The sequence below is a fragment of the Microcaecilia unicolor genome, chromosome 2 (assembly GCF_901765095.1).
Source record: "Microcaecilia unicolor chromosome 2, aMicUni1.1, whole genome shotgun sequence".
In the NCBI taxonomy this organism is placed as follows: Eukaryota; Metazoa; Chordata; class Amphibia; order Gymnophiona; family Siphonopidae; genus Microcaecilia; species Microcaecilia unicolor.
In genome coordinates this window covers 598,077,822-598,103,123 of record NC_044032.1, presented here as the reverse complement: position 1 = coordinate 598,103,123, position 25,302 = coordinate 598,077,822, and the positions used below count along the sequence as shown (strand labels likewise).

Sequence of the window (25,302 nt, the reverse complement as noted above, 5' to 3'; positions counted from 1 at the left end):
AGGGCCATTTTACGGCTCATAATGTTAGAGCCATGGCTGCATCAGTGGCTCACTTAAAGTCAGCCTCCATTGAGGAGATTTGCAAGGCTGCAACGTGGTCAACAGTCCACACATTCACATCACACTATTGCCTCCACCAGGATACGCGACGCAACATTCGGTTTGGGCAGTCGGTGCTGCAGAATCTGTTCGGGGTTTAGAATCCAACTCCACCCCCCCCCCCACCCCCCAGACCCATTTTTGTTCTGTTCAAGGCTGCACTTTCAGTTAGTTGTTTGTTTTCAGGTCAATCTATGTTGTGTCCTCGCCGTTGCGAGGCCCAATTGACCAGTGCTCATTGTTTGAGTGAGTCTAGGGGGCTAGGGAAACCCCACATGTGAGAACAAGCAGCCTGCTTGTCCTTGGAGAAAGCGAAGATACATACCTGTAGCAGGTATTCTCTGAGAACAGCAGGCTGATTTTTCTCACAAACCTGCCCACCTCCCCTTTGGAGTTGTTGTTTATTTGTTTTTGATTAAACTGAGCGGGAACGCTCAAGCGACTGACGGAAAATGGCCGTGCATGCGTGGTGCAGGCTGCACGTGCGCCAGAAGGCTCTGGAAAAAATTTTAAATATTTTGCTGGGAATATTGCCGGTTTCCCGGGCCGACGCGGACGTCGACCCACATGTGAGAACAATTAGCCTGCTGTCTTCGGAGAATACCTGCTAAAGGTATGTATCTTTGCTTTATAGCCGCATAGCCAGAACTCTCCTGGAGTGGTTTCCAGCAGTCGTGGGGGCCTTCAGCTGCATAGCCTGACCTCTCCCAAAGTTGTTTCCACGTAGGTGAGGAAGCAGGTCCCCCTGGTCTGGCAAGACATTGCCTGGAGTGTTTTTCATCAGGCGTAGCCAGCCTGAAGTGGAGTGCTGATTGAGGAGCTATATGACCAAAAAAAAGAGCCATTACATGATCATGTTATATGTGAGTTTGTATTATTGTGGGATGTATTATAGCGGGGTTCCACTGTACATTCTTTGGAATTAGCTGAAAATAAAATGACATGCAAGAAATATTTTTATAATGGTAAAAAGTAACATTGTTCAAATACATGTGCTCGGTGCTATGGCCTGGCCATGCTACAGATTAACTTAGAAATTGGTTGAGTATTTTACTTAACCCAGTTTCTTTTTTTTAGAACTTGCCCTGAAGCAGCTTATATTGCGAAACGTGGCCCATGTCAGCACCATTGGCAAGCGACTCTAAAGATTAATTAAAGTTAATCAAAATTAATATTAATAAATGAGTTTTTAAGTATATTTTGAAAGAGCTGATGAGTTTGTAAGTCACAGAGGTGAGTTTTCTATGTGAAAAAAGTAAGCAGCTGAATCTCTGTGGGAAAGTTTTGAATTTGAATGATTTAAAATAAGGTCATACACAAGGCCGCCGAGAGCCGGAGCCAGGCCCGGGACAAGGCCGCCGCCGGGCCCCGCCCACCCCGCCCGCTATCGGTCCGGGCCCTCGGAACTAACCTTAAGCCTCCTTTCATTTCGCAGCCAGCAGCGGCAGGGCAGACCTCTCCTCCTTCCTTCTGTGCCCCGCCCTTGCGGACGTTACGTCAGGCGAGGGCGGGACATGGAAGGAAGGAGGCTTAAGGTTAGTTCTGGGAGTGACGGAGGGCGGGCCAGGCGGCGCCGGGCCCCCCTGGAGGCCTGGGCCCCGGGACTTTTGTCCCCCCTCTCGGCAGCCCTGGTCATACAAAAGAGATGAACATATATACTGTGTTGGGAATGACAATTAGTACTGAATTGTCTAGCCGTCGGTAAAGTATCAATACCATGTCTAATTTTGACTATAGTTGAAGAACCAACTAGCAGTAATTGGGTATTTTAGGAAAAATGGTCAACATGGCCTCCAGCAAGAGTTGTTGGTTATGCTATGAGACCACTTTGACACTTTGAGAATGCATGGTCTAGGATTCTGGTAGTGCCATCCATGTTACTTGGGACATGCAGGCACATGAAAACAGGAAGGAACCTTTACGAAAAGGCAGTGCAAACAGGGCAAAGTATAGGTTGGCCAAAAGATGAACCACCACAGGAGATATTGTTTAATACCACTTTATTCAGAGCACCGGTCAAAAGACCCGATGCTGGTCGTGTTTCAGCGGGGATGCCCACCTGCCTCAGGGGTCATAATCAAATTCTCTATAGACAAGAGAGGTGTTGGTAAATCACAAAGAAAGCAAAAGAAAGGCACTGGTCAGACATAGAAGCCTAAAGCAGTCACCACATCAGTTTGACTTGGGACATTCTACATAGTGACACTGCACCTGCCAAATTTCTTGTGCTACTTTCCAAAAATGACAGTAAATGCTAATAGTGTTCTGTGTTCCCCCTACAGGTGAGATGAGTGAGAGCCGCGCAAAACGGGTTCGAATCAAGGAGGTTGATGGTTGGACGTTAAAAATGCTTATTGACTATGTTTACACTGCTGAAATTCAGGTCACTGAAGAAAATGTCCAGGTAATACAGTTACTACAATGCTTCCTGTATTTTATTTCATCTGGTACAGTTTATTTTTGCTTGTCAGTGTTCTAAGAATTTGTTTAGGTACAAGCTGCTGTCCAGCCCCATAGATAATTTTTACAGCTATAGTGACACAGTTAAAACGTTCTAACTTATATTACTGACCTGATTAGATTTCAGTTAGTGAAATAATTTTTGAGAGTTGCTTAGTATAACGGCAGTGATCTGGTTAGGCCTGATTGCCTATGTGCAGTTTGTATGTGTAATTCCTCTGACATCATTACAGTAGCAGTTGAGTGAAGAGACGTTTTCTCCAATTCATTTTAAATTTACTATTTTGTAGCTTCATCGCATGCCCCCTAGTCCTAATATTTTTGAAAAGAGTAAACAAACGATTCACGTCTACCTGTTCCACTCCACTCATTATTTTATAGACCTCTATTATATCTCCCCTCAGCCGTCTTTTCTCTAAGCTGAAGAACCCTAGCTGCTTTAGCCTTTCCTCATAGGGAAGTTGTCCCATCCCCTTTATCATTTTCGGCGCCCTTCTCTGTACCTTTTCTAATTCCACTATGTCTTTTTTGAGATGTGGCGAGCACAAGTGAACACAATATTCGAGGTGCGGTCATGCCATGGACTGATACAAAGGTATTAACACATTCTCATTTCTGTTTTCCATTCCTTTCCTAATAATACCTAACATTCTGTTTGCTTTCTTAGCCGCTGCAGCACACTGAGCAGAGGGTTTCAACGTATCATCAAAGACAAAGCCTAGATCCCTTTTTTGGTCTGTGACTCCTAACGTGGAACCTTGCATTACGTAGCTATAATTCGGGTTCCTCTTTCCCATGTGCATCACTTTGCACTTGCTCACATTAAACATCATCTGCCATTTGGTCTCCCGGTCTCGTAAGGTCCTCTTGTAATTTTTCACAATCCTCTTGCGATTTAACAACTTTGAATAACTTTGTGTTGTCAGCAAATTTAATTACCTCACTAGTTTCTCTCATCTATAGATCATTTAAAAATATGTTAAAAAGCAGCGATTCCAGCACAGACCCATGGGAAACCCCACTATCTGCCCTTCATTGAGAATACTGACCATTTAACCCTACTCTGTTTTCTATTTTTTAACCAGTTTTTAATCCACAGTAGGACACTACCTCCTATCCCATGACTCTCCAATTTCTTCTGGAGTCTTTCATGAGGTGTTTTGTCAAACGCCCTTTGAAAATCAAGATGCACAGCATCAAGTTGCTCACCTTTATCCACATGTTTGTTCACCCCTCTGTGTTAAATTCAGGTTTGTGCACCTGTTTGTGCAGCTGTACGTCCTTCACTCAGCCACCAGTCTTTCATCTATTTGCAGTGCTGCCAGTTTTTCAATAATGCCCCCTTTGAGGTCCTGGATTTCTTTTTTAAAATCCTGGAAGAAACCCCACTTTTCCGCTCTCATCTCCAGCTCCTCCACTCTGCCCTGCTGAACTGCACTTGTTGCTGATCAGGGCTCCCTGCTGTGCACACGGCCAGACTCGGTGCTGTCATGTATATGGCATCTGCAACTGCTGCCCTCACCTCCTTGCTAACGGATCCGTCAACTTCATAGCAAAATCCTTTAAATCCATCACATTTCGTTTATTGGTCATGATTGTTGGGCTACTCCAAAAAGACTTCCACCACTTGGTGAGGAATAGTGCACCAAACTACCTAAGGTAAACTGACTTGTTCGCTGAGGCTTCTGAGCCCTCTTGAGATTAGTCGACCATATCGGGTGATGATGTTACTTCCTCACTAGGACCAAGATGGTTTGATTATTAAATTAACATATTAGTACTCTGTGATTCTATAGGTTATGCTACTTGAGTGACTACTGGAGAGAGGGATTAGGGGAGTTAGTTTGGGCTGCATGAGACTCTATTTTGTTGGAGACAACTCATAAGGAAGAGGGTTATATTGGAAGATTGGAGTAGTCGTCACACTTTTGTGGGGAGGGATTGGGATGAGCATATTAGAGTATGGGCTTAATTTTTATAACAGGACGACCCAGTCTATGTGGGTTGAAATCCATTTGAACTATGCCTGTTTTATAAAGACAATTAATAAAAAAAAATATACACAGTGACAAAAAATAAGGCGAAGAAATGAATGCTTCATACACACCATTATTCAGCAACTTTCTTATATAAAAGTAATTTCATAAAGGCTTTTTTTTGTGTGTATATACAAGCATACACGATAAAATGCTGCTTATTCCCCACATATCAAAATGTACATGCTTTTACGTGACTGGTGTATGCAAGGTCAGGGGAATTATTTGGGCACAGCATGCCTGAAAACAGCAGTTGATAGAAGTTTAGCCAAATACTGATTGGTTAACATCCTATGAATCAATAGGATCCTGGCAACAAAAGGCAACTTCATATTGATCATCCTTAACTTGTCAATTGCAAAAATGACTGGCTTCTTTCACAAAATGTGTTAAAAACAAACAAGCCCTCATGTTGTAATGCTTGGAATGCCCTCCCGTGGGAGGTGGTGGAAATGAAAACGGTAACTGAATTCAAACATGCGTGGGATAAACATAAAGGAATCCTGTTCAGAAGGAATGGATCCTCAGGAGCTTAGCCAAGATTGGGTGGAAGAGCCGGTGGTGGGAGCAAGGCTGGTGGTTGGGAGGCGGGGATAGTGCTGGGCAGACTTATACAGTCTGTTCCCTGAAGAGGACAGGTACAAATCAAAGTAGGGTATTCACAAAAAGTAGCACATATGAGTTTATCTTGTTGGGCAGACTGGATGGACTGTGCAGGTCTTTTTCTGCCGTCATCTACTATGTTACTATGTAAAATAAATTTGCATAGTATTGACTGCGTACATTCAAAAGAAGCTGGACCATTCTAACTTATTTATATTGTGTGGCTATACTGTACCTAAATGGTGTATCTAGTGTTCATGCTGGGTTAAAATATGATTGAAATTTCCTGCCACAGATTCTGCAGTGTTTCCATAACAATAAAAATGAGATCAGAATACGTATGTCCTATTTCTTGAGAATCCATATTAAAAAAAAAATTTTTTTTAATAAACCTGAGAAAATGTATTCTAAACATATACATGATGCAGTAAATACAGTTGAAATGCAAATGGAAAATAAAGGCAGTACAGTAGTGTTTGTGCGATATCTTCTAATTGTTGGTGCCTTACAATTGTTCAGTGAAGTAAGTAATAAAGTTGACACTCCAGACAGATTAATGCTCTCTATGCATTGTAATTTGTTGTCGTTAATAGGTCAGGAGGTTCAGGAAGTATTTCTTCTTTCTAGCACCACATGAAGTTCACTTGAATATTGAAATGGGTATGCTGTTGTGTCCATGAAAGAGATTGTCATTTCTTTTGATAGCTAACCTCCAGTTGTTCCTGTTGAAAGACAGTCATCAGTAAAAATGAAAAAATGTTCATAAAAAAAAATGAAAGAGATACATTGACTTCACTTATGTAAAATCTGTCTCTAGAACATGACTCTGGCTTTGTTTTTGGAATGGTGCTCTATATGTCGTTGTTTATTGACAAAAATAGAGCCATGTGGGAGCATCAGAATAGTGTTCTGAGATCTGGGGAGAGAGGAAGGGAAAGAAGACGGCTAACACAGGGGCCCATGCTGTTAAGCACTAAAGTGTGCATAATGCAGGGGGAAAAGGTTTAAAGCAAAATGCTTTGGTGTTCTGCGATAATTTGCTTGATAGTGTATGCTAATCATGCACTTTCGTTTGGTTTTTTTTTGGGAGGGGGTGTTTCATGGGTGCGGAATAGGTGTGGAAACATTATCTAGCTAATGTGTTCAGGAGGCAGTAAGTCCTCCTTTGTTAATATTTTTGCAGGTCTTGCATGCTAACCTGCAATGGAACGATTAGCATGGAACCTGCAAAAAGAAAAAAGCCCTGTTTTGGGGCCTTGTTAGAAATGGGCTTAAAATGTGGGCAAGTCCCGCGATAAAGTGGTAAGCTATTTCTTAGTGCCTTTTAGTGAAAAGGGCTCCACAGTGTGGTAGCTACTGCTGAGCAGTGAATAGTGCTGAGGGTGTGCTGCAGAAGAGGCGTCTTTATCAGTTCCCGGGTTATTAAGAGCCTCTTGAGCCACCCAAACATACCACTTGAGTAGAGGTAACAGCAAATACCGCTGAGGAAGAAGAAACTAGGACAAAGATGCCAACCCCCCTCCCCCCACAGTGAACAATATATGATTTACAATGCTAAGCCAGAGGATTTATGGTGCTGCTCTTTCACGACAGGACTTTTGAAACCACCATAGGTGGTAACAGAGGCAACAGCAGCAAGGAAGATCTGTGGCCTCTCTGTGCTAAAGACATCTTGTGCAGTATTTTTCTGCACTTTTCAGAGCTTTTCTGGCTTTAAGGCAGAGGGTTCAAGCTTTAGGTCCCAACTTTGTGCTTAAATTTCCTTGTTTGTATGTTGTAGTTTTTCAGGGTAAACAATTTCAATTTTTTTGAGCCAAAACAGTTGGAGGAATTTCTTTTAGGTAAGGAAGAGTTAAATGTTATTGTATAGTCTCTTATGTACACTGTTGTAGTGATGGATTTGGGTGGGCATCATGAGTGAGTGATAGCCTATTAGAATTTTCTTCTTTTTATTAATATTTTATTTCTTATCTTGGGTCTTTTTTCTCTTTATATGGTGGATGATTGGATTTATAATTATTTCCTTTTTTCCAATTTTTTTGTAAACTACAGTTTTCATCAGCAATGGCTATATACAAATATCTATGTACAGGAAACCTATAGATAGATGCAGTTACCTTCACAACTCCAGCTTCCACCCTTCATGTACAAAAAAAATCCATTATACACAGCCAAACCACAAGATACCATTGTATCTACTCTGACCCAAGAGATAGAGATTATTAATCCCCAAGAACGTTGCTTCGTCCCTTAAAAACTTACCGTATGGTCCAACTGTAGCTTAATCAAAACCACGCCTCAGAAGTGCATCTCACTGGCGGCGTTACAAAGCATCAAAATTAGTATGTATACATGTGCACAATCTATTTAAAATGGAAGCTCTCTAGGTCGGGATCTGAAAATAAGATATGTCAATCACAGACCCAGTGGGAGTGGTCTCAGTGAGAAATATATACTTCCTTTGAGCTACCTAGAAACATAACGGCAGATAAGGGCCAAATGGTCCATCCAGTCTGCCTATCCTCAGTAACCACTATCTCCTCTTTTTCCTAAGAGATCCGACGTGCCTGTTCCATGCTTTCTTAAATTCTGACACAATCCTTGTCTCCATGACATTCACCAGGATGCCATTCCACGCATCCACAAGCCTTTCCGTGAAAGAGTATTTTCTTAGATTCCTCCTAAGCCTATTTCCTCTTAATTCCATCCTATGCCCTCTCGTTCCAGGGGTTTCCTTCATTTGAAAAAGGCTCACCTCCTGTACATTAATGTCGCTGAGGTATTTCAACGTCTCTATCGTATCCCCCTCTCCCCCCCTCTCTTCCAGTGTATACATGCTGAGGTTCGTAAGCCTGGCCCTGTGTTTTATGACAGACAGCTTATCAATTTAGTAGTCACCCTCTGGACTGACTCCATCCTGTTTATATCTTTCTGTAGGTGCGGTCTCCAGACTGCACACAGTACTCTAAATAGGGCCTCACCAGAGACTTGTACAAAGGCACTATCGCCTCTTTTTTTTTTCTTGCTGGTCATCCCTCTCCTTATGCACCCGAGCAGACTTCTGGCTTTGACTGTCTGTCGCCTTTTCTACCTGTTTTGGCCACATTAAGATCTTCGAACATGATCACTCTCTTTCGTACACAGAAGCACTTCACCCCTTATATTGTACCATTCCCTTGGCTTTTTCTAACCTAAGCACATGAATCTGCATTTCTAAGCATTAAATCTTAGTTGCCAATTATTGGACCATTCTTCAAGCTTTGCTAGATCCTTCTTCATGCCATTCACACACTCCAGGGTGTCCACACTATTACAAAGTTTGATATCATCTACAAAGAGATGAACTTTACCAGAAAGTTGTTCCACAATATCATTCACTATGATGTTAAAAAGAGCTGGCCTGGGGAATGATCCATGCTGTGCACCACTGATAACTACCCTTTCCTCTGAGCAAGCTGCATTTACCACTACCCTCTGTCTTCCCATTTAACCAGTTTTTAACCCAATTGGTTGCTTTAGGTCCCATACTGAGGGCTTTTAGTTTATTTATCAGTCACCTGTGCAAAACCGTGTCAAAGGCTTTGCTAAAATCCAAGTACACCACATCTAGTGCCCCTCCCACATCCAATTGTTTTGGTCACCCTGTCAAAGAAATCAATCAGATTTGTCTGACATGACCTACATCTAGTGAAACCTGCAGTCCTGTGTTGTTGGATGGGAAAAAATAATAATGGAAAACTAATCTCAACCATTAAAAAATTTAAACAGAATTACTTTCTTAAAAAGCACACTATGTGTGTCCACACATTACAAAGGAAGTAAGCCGCGTGCAAAAAAGGGGCTGAATTACTAAAAAAAACATATTCTATATATTGCACCCATTATAGCAAAGTCAGTAATTTAAAAATCAGAAATGCAGTTTCCTTAAAACTGTTGGGTTGGCACGAACTATGGAGTTGCCAAAAGGGATGGCAGCTCCAAGGTGTCAAATTATGGTCATACTACTCATATTAGACTTCCTTGCATGTAAAAAATGTCATACCTTGACTGTTAAACAAAAGGAACTAATAATTAACTGCTTACTTCTATATGAACAATGATAAATGTTGTGTATACCAAGTTCACACAAATATGAATCATAATTGTTCTTCATGCTTAAAAATGCTAAGATCTCAAAGAAAGAAGGGTGGTCCAAATATAAATAAATTATAAAAGAGCAATTTAACTTGTCAAAGATAACACAAGGAAAAGTTTTCACAGAAACACTATTAAATAAACCTCATTATTCAAACAAGTGGCTTTTTATTTTATATACAATATTAGGTCACTGTCATAATAATTCTTCATTTTTAGGCAACGTCACTTTGTATGTTTTTCACATATTTCTTTTATGTAACAGTTTTACTTTGAGCCTTTCTTGTAATAATATACAGTGGTGGAAATAAGTATTTGATCCCTTGCTGATTTTGTAAGTTTGCCCACTGACAAAGACATGAGCAGCCCATAATTGAAGGGTAGGTTATTGGTAACAGTGAGAGATAGCACATCACAAATTAAATCCGGAAAATCACATTGTGGAAAGTATATGAATTTATTTGCATTCTGCAGAGGGAAATAAGTATTTGATCCCCCACCAACCAGTAAGAGATCTGGCCCCTACAGACCAGGTAGATGCTCCAAATCAACTCGTTACCTGCATGACAGACAGCTGTCGGCAATGGTCACCTGTATGAAAGACACCTGTCCACAGACTCAGTGAATCAGTCAGACTCTAACCTCTACAAAATGGCCAAGAGCAAGGAGCTGTCTAAGGATGTCAGGGACAAGATCATACACCTGCACAAGGCTGGAATGGGCTACAAAACCATCAGTAAGACGCTGGGCGAGAAGGAGACAACTGTTGGTGCCATAGTAAGAAAATGGAAGAAGTACAAAATGACTGTCAATCGACAAAGATCTGGGGCTCCACGCAAAATCTCACCTCGTGGGGTATCCTTGATCATGAGGAAGGTTAGAAATCAGCCTACAACTACAAGGGGGGAACTTGTCAATGATCTCAAGGCAGCTGGGACCACTGTCACCACGAAAACCATTGGTAACACATTACGACATAACGGATTGCAATCCTGCAGTGCCCGCAAGGTCCCCCTGCTCCGGAAGGCACATGTGACGGCCCGTCTGAAGTTTGCCAGTGAACACCTGGATGATGCCGAGAGTGATTGGGAGAAGGTGCTGTGGTCAGATGAGACAAAAATTGAGCTCTTTGGCATGAACTCAACTCGCCGTGTTTGGAGGAAGAGAAATGCTGCCTATGACCCAAAGAACACCGTCCCCACTGTCAAGCATGGAGGTGGAAATGTTATGTTTTGGGGGTGTTTCTCTGCTAAGGGCACAGGACTACTTCACCGCATCAATGGGAGAATGGATGGGGCCATGTACCGTACAATTCTGAGTGACAACCTCCTTCCCTCCGCCAGGGCCTTAAAAATGGGTCGTGGCTGGGTCTTCCAGCACGACAATGACCCAAAACATACAGCCCAGGCAACAAAGGAGTGGCTCAGGAAGAAGCACATTAGGGTCATGGAGTGGCCTAGCCAGTCACCAGACCTTAATCCCATTGAAAACTTATGGAGGGAGCTGAAGCTGCGAGTTGCCAAGCGACAGCCCAGAACTCTTAATGATTTAGAGATGATCTGCAAAGAGGAGTGGACCAAAATTCCTCCTGACATGTGTGCAAACCTCATCATCAACTACAGAAGACGTCTGACCGCTGTGCTTGCCAACAAGGGTTTTGCCACCAAGTATTAGGTCTTGTTTGCCAGAGGGATTAAATACTTATTTCCCTCTGCAGAATGCAAATAAATTCATATACTTTCCACAATGTGATTTTCCGGATTTAATTTGTGATGTGCTATCTCTCACTGTTACCAATAACCTACCCTTCAATTATGGGCTGCTCATGTCTTTGTCAGTGGGCAAACTTACAAAATCAGCAAGGGATCAAATACTTATTTCCACCACTGTATATTTACATGCCTGTGCATTCTATGGAAGCATATGTTTTGATTTATTTTTTTAACAGACATTAAAACACAGTCTGTGTTGGGTCTTTTAATAAAGAACTTTCTGATATCCCAGCTCCGGAGGCCCTTGGTGCCTTGTGTTCTTCTGGTTGGTTTTTTGTACTTCGGATTCCTTTTCCTTCTCATTGGCAAATAATGCTCATTATTGCTAATTAATGTGTGTTATTTTGCCATAACTTTATTCCTTTGTGATTTAGACTTGATCACTTGAGGAATTTTTAAATGTTAATCTTACTGCTTCAGAAGATTGACATGTCCATTTCTGTTACTTTCTCTTCTCTCCAAAATTTTGTAAGTGAATTATTACCATACGTGATCAGCTTATTAACCGAAACAAATGCCTAAACTCTTTGTAAGATTGACCTTAATTTTACTTTCAAACTGTGTACTTTGTTGAGCCATGTTGTAAAGAAGCCTACTAGATCATTACCTTCCAGCAGACTTATAAATCGTGTATTGCTTTTTCTCAAGAGGTTTTAATATTGTTCTGGTGGCCTGAAAGACATTTCTGGCTGCCTTCCTGCTTTTCAATTTTGTGGTTCATTGCAATGAGTATCTTCTTGTTCACTGACATTACTCTCTACTTCAGAATTATCTTGGACAGCTGATGTCAGCTGGACAACTTCATCAGCAATAGTTGAGTTGCAAGCTAGGAGTCAAGCATCTTAGTCATTTTTTTACACTAGCCTCTCCTTGATTTCTAATTTTTTCTGATCAAATTCAGCTGATGCCAGAGGTTTGGCTCTTAAGACCTCTTCACCTGTTTTTTCTTTTTCTTTTTCTTCCACCTCCACAAACCATAGGATTTTGCAGCTTGGTCAACCCAGTGCCAGAATATCACTTTCCTTGTAGACATTTTACAGACTTGGTGGTTACTGAATGTTGGAATTGGACCAGAGCTTTATCTGTGCAGATGTTGGCTATATTCTTTCACTTTTGATATTGTATCTAAATTTTCTTGTAAACATAGGTATTCCCATGCATTCATTGAATCTGTGAATGTATTGTGAAAACCTGTGTGAGACCACTGACGAAGGTTTTTCCAAAACTTGGCCAGTTTGGGCCCTGTTTCCATTAAAGTTGACATTTGGATAAACTGTTTTTGTCCTTCCTTGGATCACTGCTGCTCTTTGGTTATCTGTTCTGCTTCTGCAGTAGACTGTCTCCTGTTTGTTTCTGGTAGATTAGTATAACAAAACGTTTCATAATTTTTATGGTCAGTGAGAGCTTACTGAGGCAGCTGCACATGGGATCTGTGTATCATATAACTCTGGATTAAAAATGTTTTTACACTGTTACATGGCTATTGATGCATATTAATATATGACTTGCTCAATGCATTTATTTTAATAATCTGATTGTGAAGCATAATTTCTAATTGGCAGATGTGCTGCTGATACAGAAAAAATATACAGTGCTGTTTACTGAAAGATCTACTATAATAAAACACAGCCTCAACGTTCTGAGGACACTGATGTCACTGAAGTCACTCACACACCGGTTCATGGTTTTATGGTGGTGAAGCCACAACGTCTTCATGCCCCGCCCTCGCGTCCCACGTGATGACGTCGAGGGCGGAACACGAAAACAAATTAACACATGGGGAGCAGTATGTTTCCCTACACCGCCCCTTTCGCCACATAGCCCCGCCCCTTACAACTTACTGCCCCGCCCACGGTAGCACACACTTAACCTCACCTCCCCTTATGCGTGTCTCCCTGGTGGTCTAGAGGTACCTGTTCGGTCGGGCCAGGAAAGAAAGAGCCCCCTCTTTCCTCCCGTACCGGTGGTTTCCTTGCTGCATCGTGTGGGAGTCCGGCACTCGGCGTTTGAAAATGGCCACCGAGAGTTCAAGCTGCCTCGCGAGACTTCAACTCTCGGTGGCCATTTTCAAACGCCGAGAGCCGGACTCACACACAATGCAAGCTACCACCACCGCTACGGGCAGGAAAGAGGGGGCTCTTTCTTTCCTGCCCCGACCGAACAGGTACCGTAAGGGGAGGGGAAGGGAGTCCCATGCCCGCTAGCACCCGTTTCATCGGCGCCAGAAACGGGCCATTTTTACTAGTATATAAATAAGATCTGCTGTAGTTAAGTGCTGTTGTACTGTTCAGTTCCTTTGAATGATGGTACACCAAAACATAAAACACAGCTTGATTAGTCAAAAAATGAAAGTAAAATAATGCAATATTTGGTTGAAATAATCCACAGTGGTGTAGGTTATTCCATCTGTACAGCCACCTAAAGAGAATGCTTTTTAATAGAAATCTAGGTCTTCTTGTAGCGGAGCATGTATAGGTTCTGTTAAGTACATTATTTTTAAGTAGGGCACACAAGCTTTCTTCCTACACATTTTCCAAAAGAGTGACTTGCAGGGGAGTGAGCTTGGGGAGAGTGGGTTGTTGGGAATGAGCAAGAGAAAAGGTTTTTTTTATTTTAAAAGATTTTAGTGTTCCCTGGCTACAGAGAAGCAACTGCAGTTTTACTGTAACAGGCTGTGGGTTTCTGTACTCATTGCATGTGTTAATCTGCCTTAAACTGCAAAGGAGGTATTGGATTAGATTGTTTATTATTGCTGATTTTATTTCTGTAAAGTTCTAGTATGATATCTTTGTTAGTCCACTTGAGCTATGTAGAAATAGAACAAATAAATTGTAGGTGATATCTTTTTATTGCAGGAAAATGATTTCTAACTGGGTTTTGAGAACTGCCTTCCCTGAGAGTTCATTTGTAATATATTAGTGTGAATAGAATGCTGAGGTTTGGTTTCTAATGTATGCTTAACAGAGTTTCTTGGCTATTACTTTTGTATGGCATTTTACATGTTACGATTTTTTGCTAAAATGTACAACAGAGGTGATTGTCTCATTTGTGTATGAAGGGTGCTGGAACATCACCCCCATCAGTGGCAACAATTGCGTTAAAAAAATGCCTCTCAGACTTCCAGTAGAACAGAAAATTACTGTAAACACACTGTGCTCCTGGTTAGACAATCATTGAATATGCAAGTTTGTTCCCTCTTGGGGCAATGTCTCCCAGTGGGTTAGTTTTGCACACACCATGACAGTAATGAATCTCACTATAATGTGATGTTTGATCTCAGTCTCTCAAATTTGCTACTTCTCACCATAGTATCATGCCAAAGAGAGCTTCCTTTTGAAGTGCTTAAGACCTAATAGGTATAGGCAACCTTTTAATCACGTCTGTGGCACCCAAAATGATGGGAAATATTTCAGTGTCTCTCTCCCATATTTTTTCATTACTGACTGCATTTCTTGGTACTTGAAGATTTTTCCTCTCTCTCCCCACATGATTCATAGAGTAGTCTTTTGGGACTGATAGCCGTATGATCCATGCTATTCTGGTTGGTTTTTTATTTTTATTTTTACTACTATGTCTGGTTTCCTTGCTTTCAACTTTCTGTTAGAATAGGGATGTCTGGGGTAATTTTAACCTCATCATGCTCTATATTTCTTTTAGAGTTGTGATACTAGTGCTTTTCCAGTAAACCAATGTTGTAATATTTACAAAGTTTCCAGTAGATATGACATTCCACCTTATTGTGTCATTTTGCCATCAGAACTTTGCAGCCTGCTGCAAGATGATAAATTATTTCCAGCTTTGTCTTTGAGAACCTGTAGATGTCTGTTGTATCAGTTTTTTTTCTATACTTGCTATGAATGATCTTGTTCATAATCCACTGTTCTGGGCTGCAAATATCCATTGCTCATCCGTAGGTTTCAAGTCCCTATTCCTTAACCTGTTCACATGTCCAGTTTTAATCAATAGATAGTTCCTGTTAGATTGTAAGCTCCTTTGAGCAGGGACTGTCTTTCTATGTTAAATTGTACAGCGCTGCGTAACCCTAGTAGCGCTTTAGAAATGTCAAGTAGTAGTAGTAGTAGTCCTGGAGTAACACTTTGCATTTCCCATTGTATTTGTATATTTGCCCCTTGTTTAAGTGCAAGAAGAGCTGAGCTCCTGCTGTAAATTGGCTGCATGCATTTAGTTCATGCTCACTTTCAGCACTCAAAGCATGTTGTGGTACTTTTAAATACAAACCTAATACAAATTCTAAATGCAAATCTTTACTTGAGACTCTTAGAACAGCAGCTGTCTTCCAAGCATGCCGTAAAGCCACATTTAAAATGATCTTAGACTAAAACTAACTTCAGAAGCACTTGAGAAAGGCGAGAGAGCCTTTTAAGGAGCGGCAACACTGATTGGACGTCTTAAAGGGGCAATACCCAATTTTTTTAAATTAAAATAATCAAGAAGAAACCCTTGGACAGAATAGCCATTAGGAAAACATTAACAAAACACATGGAAAACTCCAGTTGATGTCAGGAAACACATAATTGTACAATTAAATGCATAGTTATGTAAAATACTGCAATAATACTCATTACTTGTGAGAGGATGAGGATGAAGGATTCTTGTATTGACTGAATCTTTCAGAAATGAAATAACAGGAGTTTCAGCAAGCAGGGCTCAGATGGTATGGCAACAAGGATAGCAATAAAGTAGCTGTGTGTACACTCCATAGACAACTACTGCAAATAGCAGAGAGGTACTATTGGCTATTTTGAAGGATTCAGTTTTTCAGCCTGAGAAACAGGAGTTAAAGGAGAAGAGTGTTAGAGAGAAGTGAGCAGTTTCTTTTTTTCTCATTCTGGGTCCATCTAGCACAGTATCCTGCTTCTAGCAGTGGCCAATCCAGGTCACAAGTCCCTGGCAGAAACCCAATTATTATCAACATTCCGTGCTACAAATTCTGGGGCAAGCAGTGGCTTCCACCATGTCCATCTCAATAACAGACTGTGGACTTTTCCCTCCAGGAACTTGTCCAAATCTTTTTTTTTTTTTTTTTTTTTTTTAATCCAGATAGCCTAACCGCTGTTACTACATCTTCTGGCAACAAGTTCCAGAGCTTAACTATTCTTTGAGTGAAAAAGTTATGGAATGGGGAGACCCAGCATCAGAAACCACACAGGACCTGAGAGAAAAAGAGACAAGATGATCTCTTCAAGCCTAAAGAAGACATAAAGAAATCCCTTAAACACAGCATCTGGTTTCAGCTGCAGAGATTTTCACTAGCGGAGAATAAAAAGGAGACTGCCTTAGTAACCTGGCTAGTATCTGGAAAAAGAAAGGCAAAGGCTTTTATTGAAACACATAAGGTGCTCTTTTTTTTTTTTTTTTTTTTTTTTTCTTTTTATCGTCTAACCTTTAACTAGGTAGTGTTCAGAAACTTACCAGCACCACAGGGACAAACACACAGAAAAGAAATGGCATTATGTACTTCAAAGCGTTAAAATATCTGTTCTTTTGGACATCACCTTCATAGTTAAGAGCTCCTACAGTTACTTGGGTCCCAACAGAGAAAAGGATTAACTTTAAGTGCACAACAAGCATAGAATCACCTTGGGTAAATTATTTTTTGTCAGACCCCTTAATTTATAGTTGCCTGACTGGAGCTTGAATTTTAAGAAATTAACACTTGTGTATAAGAGAGAGTTATTTTTATATGCACCTTGTACCTTAGTCCAGTTGTTCCTGTTATTTGTTACTCTCCCCCCCCCCCCCCCCCCCCCCCCCCCCCGATTTATAGTAAAGCTATTAGATTGAATTGCCAGCCTGCCTCATTGGTTATATATATTTTTTGTATGAAGCTGGCAGAGGAATTCTCTGAGCAGCTGGGTACATTTATCCATATAGCTCTAGTGGATCAGGGTCCCAGAACCCTGAATGTACAGGAAAAGGGGGTATTTATTTTTTTCCTGCTCATTCTCTTTTTATCTGATAATGTCTTCTGGCTTACCTCCTGTGAACATAAGTAGTCACAGGGTACCATAGGAAGTCAGGGGTTACACAAGTGGCACCCGAACAGAGACCTGTCCCAAAAAGCTTATCTCAATTCTGGTATATTTTGCTATGTTTCACTGTGACAAATTTTGAGCTACAGGCTGCTGTGTTAGAGTGGCAGGGATTTGAATTTCCAGAGAAGGTCATTTGGATTTAAGAACTGTACCTGTGATGGCACTGGTGTGTCTGAAACCCGAGGAAGGGCCAACACTCCAATCATCATTGGTACTAATGCTAGCCTGTTTGGAAGATTGGTCCAAAAGTGCCAGGAGATGATGGATCCTGACTATGTCAAGGTATTAACCATCCATCCACTACTCAGAGGCTTATGTTAAAGCAGGCAGCATTGCTCTTCGACCCATAAGAAGATTTGGGCCCTGTTTGGTATGATTCCCTCAGAAATTGGCCACATAGAGCATATTCCAAAGTTGAAGAAGCAACCATTGATGATTGAAACTCTACTCTAGAGCGCACTACCTGGCGAATCATTAGTACAACAAGGCATTTTTCCCCATCTATGACCTGAAACAAAATGAAGTTCAGGTCTGGGTATGAAGTGAATCCACGAAAGAGATCAGTTTATAAAAAGGTTCACAAATAGCCCATGTATACAGAGTGAAATCCTTCACTTCAGGCTGTCCTCAGTGACAGACTTCAAAACCAAAAATCCATCCATCATTGTTCAATTTTGGTGATTCACCTCTTCATCCTTACTGGAAGGAAAGATCAATACATCAAGTATTAAACAGAAGCAATGTCTTCTTAATGCATGAATGGGATATGGGTTTGGCCAAAGAAGTAGAACATCCCATACCCCTGCATGATCCACGTTCCTTCTGGGAGAGATTGAGATGAATGACACCAGGGAACATAAAAAAATATTAGAAAGCACCTGTGAGAGCTGCTGGATACTCATGAAGAGTCCCGAAGTCCATATTTCTCACCTATAGTGATGGCTAGGAAGAAGAATGGATCTATACCCATATGTATAGACTACCAAACCTTGAACAAAAGAACCATACTAGACCAGAACAAATTACAAAGAATAGGTGATGTGTTAAACTGATGGGCACCAAGTGATTCTCAGTCTTAGACTTGAGGAGTAGGTACTACCAGATACCTATGAAGGAGAGTGATAAAGAGATGACAGCTTTCGTGTGCCCACTGGGGCTTTACTAATTCAAACAGATGCCCTAAGGAGTCACAGGAGCTCCAAGTACCTTCCAAAGACTTATAGAGAAGATGGTTGGAGATATGACCTCGATGACCTCGTATTTGGAAGAATACTAGAAGACCACAAGGTGAAACTGATGAAGACCCTTGACAGGCTGGAAGCACAATGGCTCAAGCTGTCATTAGACAAATGCCAATTCTGTCTGCCTCGAGTAAGAGTATGTAGGAAACATTGTGTCTGAAGAGCTATTGCTACTGATCTAGACAAGATTGCAGCAGTTGCCACTTGGGACAGAGCTATAAATTTGAAAGTCCTAAGATCCATTCCTAGGATTTTGTGGCTACTACAGAAGGTTCATACAAAAATATTCAGTGATAGTACGTCTGCTGACTGATCTCACCAAAGGTTACCCACCTGGGAAGAAAGGAGGGGGCAAAACCCAAAGTATGGGCTATTATATTTTAAACTATCAGAGTCTTTTGGATCCAGATGGGCAGAGGAGTGTGAAGAGGATTTCAAGAAGATTACCATTGTTTGACGAATGCTCCAGTGTTGGCTTTCACTGTCAATCAACTGCCTTACATTCTGCATATGTATGCTAGCCAAGAAGAGTTAGGTGCCTGTTGCTTTTGCCAGCTGAACCTGAAAAGAAGTATCTAGCTCACCAACTGGAGTTCCTGGCATTAAAAGTGGGCTATAGTAGACCAATTCATTGACTACCTATATAGTGCCAAATTCACAGTATGCACTGACACGGTCCACAGACATATGTGCTGACTACTGCCAAGCATATAACTTAAGCTTGAAATACCAGACAGGAAAAGTAAACATTGATGTTGGTTCTCTATCAGGGAGAACATACAATGGAAATTCTTCTGACCCATGGGTGCAAGTGCCAGGAGATGTGATTAGAGCCTTGTGTTAGCCTACTAGTGAGGGTCAAGCAGTTACCTCACAGAGTGTCCACCACCTTTCTACCTGTGGCTTATCCAGCCTAAGTGAAGATGGTCTACCTTATTTAAGTAAATCTGACCTACAGAAAGCCCAGAGAAATGATCCAGGTTTAGAGGCAGTATGGAAAGCAAAAGAGTACTGCAAAGCTATTGAGTCTATAGTGTCAAATCACCCAGAAGTAGCTCTTCTGCTTCATGAATGGGATCGTTTGGTTATGTCAGATGATTTGTTATATCAAACCACCTAGGATGTCACCTATTACCTTAGAAAACAGTTGTTGCTACCAAAGACATTTTGTGGTTATGTATTGAGAAGTTTACATGATGAGACAGGTTGTATGGGCATGGATCACACCACTGAGCTGATCAAGGCCAGGTTTTTCTGGCTCTGATTGTCTGCTAATGTGGAACAGTATGTTAAGACATGAGGGAAGTGTATTATAAGAAAGTCGTTGCCTATTGGAGCTGCACCTCTAATGCACATTACCAGCAAAGGACCTCTAAACATAGACTTCTTTTGTTTGGAGAACGACATCCGAAAAATTTGTGATATTTTGGTGGTCGCTGATCATTTTACACGGTATGCCCAAGCCTATCCTACAAAAAAAATCAATGAACAGACACAGTTGTAAAGTGGTGTTAGAGCAATATTTTGTATGCTACAGAGTCCACAACAGAATGTACTCTGACCAATGAAGAGATTTTGAATGCCAATTAGAGAAATGTGCAAAGTTTATGGTATCAAAAAGTCGCATACAGCACCATATACCACCCATAGGGAGATCTACAACCAGAGAGATTCAATAGAACTTTGTTAAACATGTTTCTGCGTCGGGTCTAGGGTACCAAAAAAACAGTGGAATCAACATGTAAGTAGATTGGTACATGTTTACAACTGCACAGAGAATGATGCTACAGGGTATTCCCTTTATCATGGCTGTGAATCTAAACTATCTGTAGATGTATGCTTTAGAGACCACTCAGCTCAGTTTTAGATCAGAAGCTGATTAATTCTCGCAAATAGCACAATATTATGGTAGGCTTAGAGATTGGTTTCATAGCAAACACAGTATATAAACCTTAGATTTTTTTGCTCTTCTAGCCTTTCCTCTGCAGAGCCTATGAGAAACTACAAGCTCCATAACATGGAAAAATCAGTGTAGCCCTCCTATTAAGGCAACTGGTCAAGTGATTTGATTTGAGGGCACAAAATCTTGGAGAAAGAAGATCAGTGATGACTGAAAAGAATCAGAGGCAATAGAGAGAGCAGGACACACAAATCTTTCTGATTGTAGATCTCCCTATGGATGGTATATGGTGGTGTATGCAACTTTTTGATACCAATAACTTCAATGGAGACAAAGAGCTCATCTTAAAGCATGGAATCACTCATTCAAAAGAAATTTAGTGCAAAAGGGACTAGCACCGAGGACTAATGTCTTCTTCCTCCTTCCTAAAGTTTCAGAATTAGACATACACAAATTTCTCCCCCCTCCAGAGTCACAACAGTTTCAATGACTTTCCAGCCTCATTTCCTGCCAGAATTTATAATTGTGACCAACAAACTTTCCCACCAAAATTTAAATTTGTAACCAATGGACTTTCCAGCCAAAATTTAATTTCATGACCAATGGACATTCTCACCTAAATTTCCAGTCAAAATCTCCTGCCTTCCTGAGGAATCCACAAATTTGAAACCCTAGCCAGTCAGATTTGAGAGCCCACTGTATAAAGACACATGCAGACCTCACATCATACTCTGAAGGAAACCACAGCATGATGGCTGAAACATCGGTTCTACTTACTCAGATGGAGCAAGACCTGGACAATTGCAACAATAGTGACGCCAGCTGCAGAAGCCTAAGAGAAGACATTCAATTGAGCTTGCCATGGACAATGCAAAGCTGCTTGCTTGTAAGAGGTGTTCTCCTTAGACATCAAGATGTATCATAAACGTAATACTACCCACTTTCATGAGAGCATATTCTGAACTTTAAACTGAGGGTGCTACTGCACACAGAGAGGGCCACACATGCTTAGGACTTTGTTAGCACTATCAGATGATGTTAAACACTTGTGTTCTGATTAATTCTATTCCCTATGGAGAACAACTATTATAGGTAAGCAACGTTGCTGTAAGTGACAATTGTGTATACAGTCTGCTAATGATTTCCAACGAGTTTTAAACCAGCATTTCTGTATTATGGGTTTGTGTACTTTGGAGTTTGTGCTGATGTTGAGTGCATGCATGCATTTTCTCCTAAGTTAATCTTTACCATATTCTAGATATATTACCTGGAATGATAGGGAAACCAGCAGGCTTCCCCTATAGATTTTAATAAATTTGTTCTAAATTAGAAATTCAGAGGTTGAGTTAATGAAAACTGTTTGTTTTCTCACAGCCTGCTTCTGTTAATTGTGACAAAATGCCAAATTTACCACCGTGAATGGAAATAAGTAGACTTTTCCTTGCTTTTCCTCTGTTTTAAAGTAATAGGAAATAATTGTGGTTTTAATGTAGCAATTTCCAGTTCTGTTAAAACCAGGGCTTGTTTCCTATGCCACAAGCTTTCGTTCAGCGCTGCATATGCCTTGTAGTGCTATAGAAATGCTAAATAGTAGTAATTCACAGCAACCTAAGGATTTTTCTCCTGCTTTGAATCCCCTCTCTGCTCATTTAGATCAATCAGCGTAGTTGGACAGTTTCAATCTGTGGCTGGAGACCACATAGGGCTCATTCCAAAACTCTGCAATCATTGGCTGCAAATTTGACCACAAAATATCACTGTTAACTAATGACGAGGAATTCCATCCCCCTCCTCCCCCAATCTATAAGTGTTTTCCCCACATCATCCCCCATCAGCCCAGGGAATGAAAGACCTGAATTGGGTTTCAGTCCTTGTGGACCTGTTAACAATCCATCAGGCTGACTAGGTAGGATTGATTTTAAAAGAATCTTCAAAAACTCCAGACAGGTGCTAAATTAGTAAACAGGGTGACCCTTGAATCTGGGTATATTTTATACATAATCTGTTGCTATGTTTTTTTGAGGCGAGAAGAAAAACTGCACTGGCTCCCAATCAAAGAACGTATTACTTTCAAAATCTGTACCCTGGTCCACAAAATCATCTACGGCCAAGTCCCAGGATTCATGACAGGCCTTATAGACCTCCCACCCAGAAACACAACCAGATCATCTCGAACATACCTAAACCTCCACTACCCAAAATGTAAAAGACTTAAATACAAAGCAACCTATGCGTCCAGCCTCTCCTACATAAGCACACAACTATGGAACGCACTACCAAAAGTTGTGAAAACAACCTACGACCATCTAAACTTCAGGAAATCACTGAATACCTACTTGTTCAAAAAGGCATATGCCACCGATCCAAAATAAATACCCACACTCTGCAACACAGAAAAATCAAAGCTCGTAATGGACTCTTTATAACCTTCCCTCTCCTCGACCCCCCTCTGTATCTGAAACAGAATACCTTACTCGACCACAATATCAACTTGTATTTGTTTCTTTACCAAACCTGGTGCACGCCTTCACGGTATTATGTAAACCACATTGAACCTGCAAATAGGTGGGAAAAGGTGGGGTGCGTTTTTTTCTTTGTGGCATTAACAGCTTTCTGGGTTTTTTTACCACAGTCTGGCGTTGTGGGATCCTCTTTCCCTGATGGAGCCCCAGTTGGCGAAACGGGACCGTTGGGGAGGCCCTTAATTAAACAGCAACAAGCTACGTAGCTGTGGTTTATATATATTTTTTGGCTGTGATATATAGTAACTATAAATACTAGAAGCGCACGATTAAAACACCCAGGGAGGAGGTTGGTGAAGGACCAGTGATTACATTGAGGTGACTATACTATGTGATCTTATTGATCAAAAAGCTGTCACAGGTCTGAGGTCCTCTTCCCCTCCATTATTAATAAATTTATCTCACAATTTATGGTTATCCACTATTTTTTTTAGTTATCTCTGATACAAATGTAACAAATAAATGCTATTTAAAATATTTGTTAACAAAAATTTCTTTTATAGGACTTTATCCCAGTTGTTCTTCACTTTCTTTGGTTAGGGAAATGCTCAAGACATCATAGGATCACTTACAGACAGCTAAGCTTTTTTCCCTTCAATGTTCCTGAATTTGTTTTGGTGCTTCTGTAACTCAGAAGAATGGGCAGAGAATGTCTAAACTTGTTGCTATAAAGTTTTTAAAATGTTTTGTTCCGCTGTGTAGTACAGTGGAATTCTTGTTGCTGTCTTCGTCTTTTAAAAGTGCTAAAATCTATGTAGGTTGTGATATGTTATAATGGACCAACATAAAAATTGTACACGAGCATTCAAAACCGTAAGTCCCTTCATATGATGGTGATCTTACAACCGTTTATGTAATATGATTTTAATATTTATCCAGTAGAAAGTGTTGTAGCCTGCTGACACTGCAGTTCTTCTGCTCTCTTAGTAGAGGATTGCTTAACTAGGGAGAAAATAATTTTTCATTCAAAGAATAGTTAAGCTCTGGAACTCATTGCTGGAGAATGTGGTAACAACTGTTAGTATATCGGGGTTTAAAAAAAGGTTTGGACAAGTTCCTGGATGAAAGTCCATAGTCTGTTATTGAGATGGACATGGGGGAAGTCAATGCTTGCCCCGAGATTAGTAGTGTGGAATGTTGCTACTAATTTGATTTCTGCCAGGGACTTGTGACCTGGATTGGCCACTGTTGGAAGCAGGATACTGTGCTAGATGGACCATTGGTCTGTCCCAGTATGGCAATTCTTATATTTTTACTGACCTTTTGAATTTCTATTATGTTTATTATCAAAAAGTGAAGAGGAAGGAGAGATGGAATCTCTTAACTGAATTTCTAGAAAAGTCTTAGGAAAATATTACTACTAGAGACACTCTCCTCATAACTCTAGACCCTTAAAGGGATAAAATAAGGATATTAAAATCATACTTTGCAAAGAAAGTTGAAAATGTTTGTGGTCAGGTTATCTGAAATTTTTCTGATGTGGCTAGAGCTACCCAATTGATGAAAAAGCAGTTTCTTGATTTAAAATTTTGAATATTGGCACTAGGAGCATATGTAGATATTTGATTGCCTATAATAGTATAAAATATGTATTGTTTTGATCCTCCTCAGTTAGAAAGTTTCTTGTTAAGAACAGAAAAAGAAAAGAGTGCAAGTAACAAGCCTACATAGTTGTCAGGTTGATAAATGGATTTAGATTTTTTATTAAAATCCCAATTTCTTATATTGCTTCTTTGATATTTTCGCTGTCTTTCCAATGATGTGGTATATATATATTTTTTGTTTTCTTTGTACTAGATAGGAGGAGAGAGATTGATAAGCACAGTTCAGAAGAAGGACCTTGGGGTGTTGGTGTTTGAGGATCTCAAGGTGACGAAACAATGCGACAAGGTGGTGGCTATGGCCAGAAGGGTGCTAGGCTACATAGAGAGGGGTATAACCAGCAGAAAGAAGGAGGTGTTGATGCCCCTGTATAAGTTTATTTGCTACATTTATACCCCATATTTTCCCACCTATTTGCAGGCTCAATGTGACTTACAAAGTATCGTAAAGGCGATTGCCATTACGGTTGATAACAAATACAAGGTTGTGTTGTGGTCACAGGTAGAAGTGTATCAGGCGTCATGAGGTCGAAGGGGAAGAGGATAGTAAATTGTCCAGTACGATCATTGATTACGTTGTGTTGCTGGGTGTGGGGATTTATGTTGGATCGGTGGGATAAGCTTTTTTGAAGAGGTGGGTTTTCAATGATTTCCTGAAGTTTAGGTGGTCTTGTATTGTTTTCACTGCATACGGGAGTCCATTCCATAGTTGTGCGCTTATGTAGGAGAAGCTAGATGCGTGAGTTTTTTTATTTTAGCCCTTTACAGTTTGTGTAATGTAGGTTTAGGGGTGATTGTGCTGATCCGAGTCTGTTTCTGGCTGGTAGATCAATGAGGTCTGTCATGTATCTTGGGACTTTGCCTTAAATGATTTTGTG

The 25,302-nt window shown here is 40.7% G+C and overlaps 1 protein-coding gene across 2 annotated transcripts in view; it reads left to right on the top strand.

Moving 5' to 3' along the window:
- Window positions 1–25,302, top strand: part of KLHL2 (kelch like family member 2) — a 240,173-nt gene that overhangs the window by 89,447 nt on the left and 125,424 nt on the right. For both annotated transcript variants that reach the window (XM_030191582.1, XM_030191581.1), the window contains exon 4: window positions 2,382–2,503. In XM_030191582.1, the coding sequence (XP_030047442.1) occupies window positions 2,382–2,503 (122 nt within the window). The remainder of the gene's footprint in view (window positions 1–2,381; window positions 2,504–25,302) is intronic.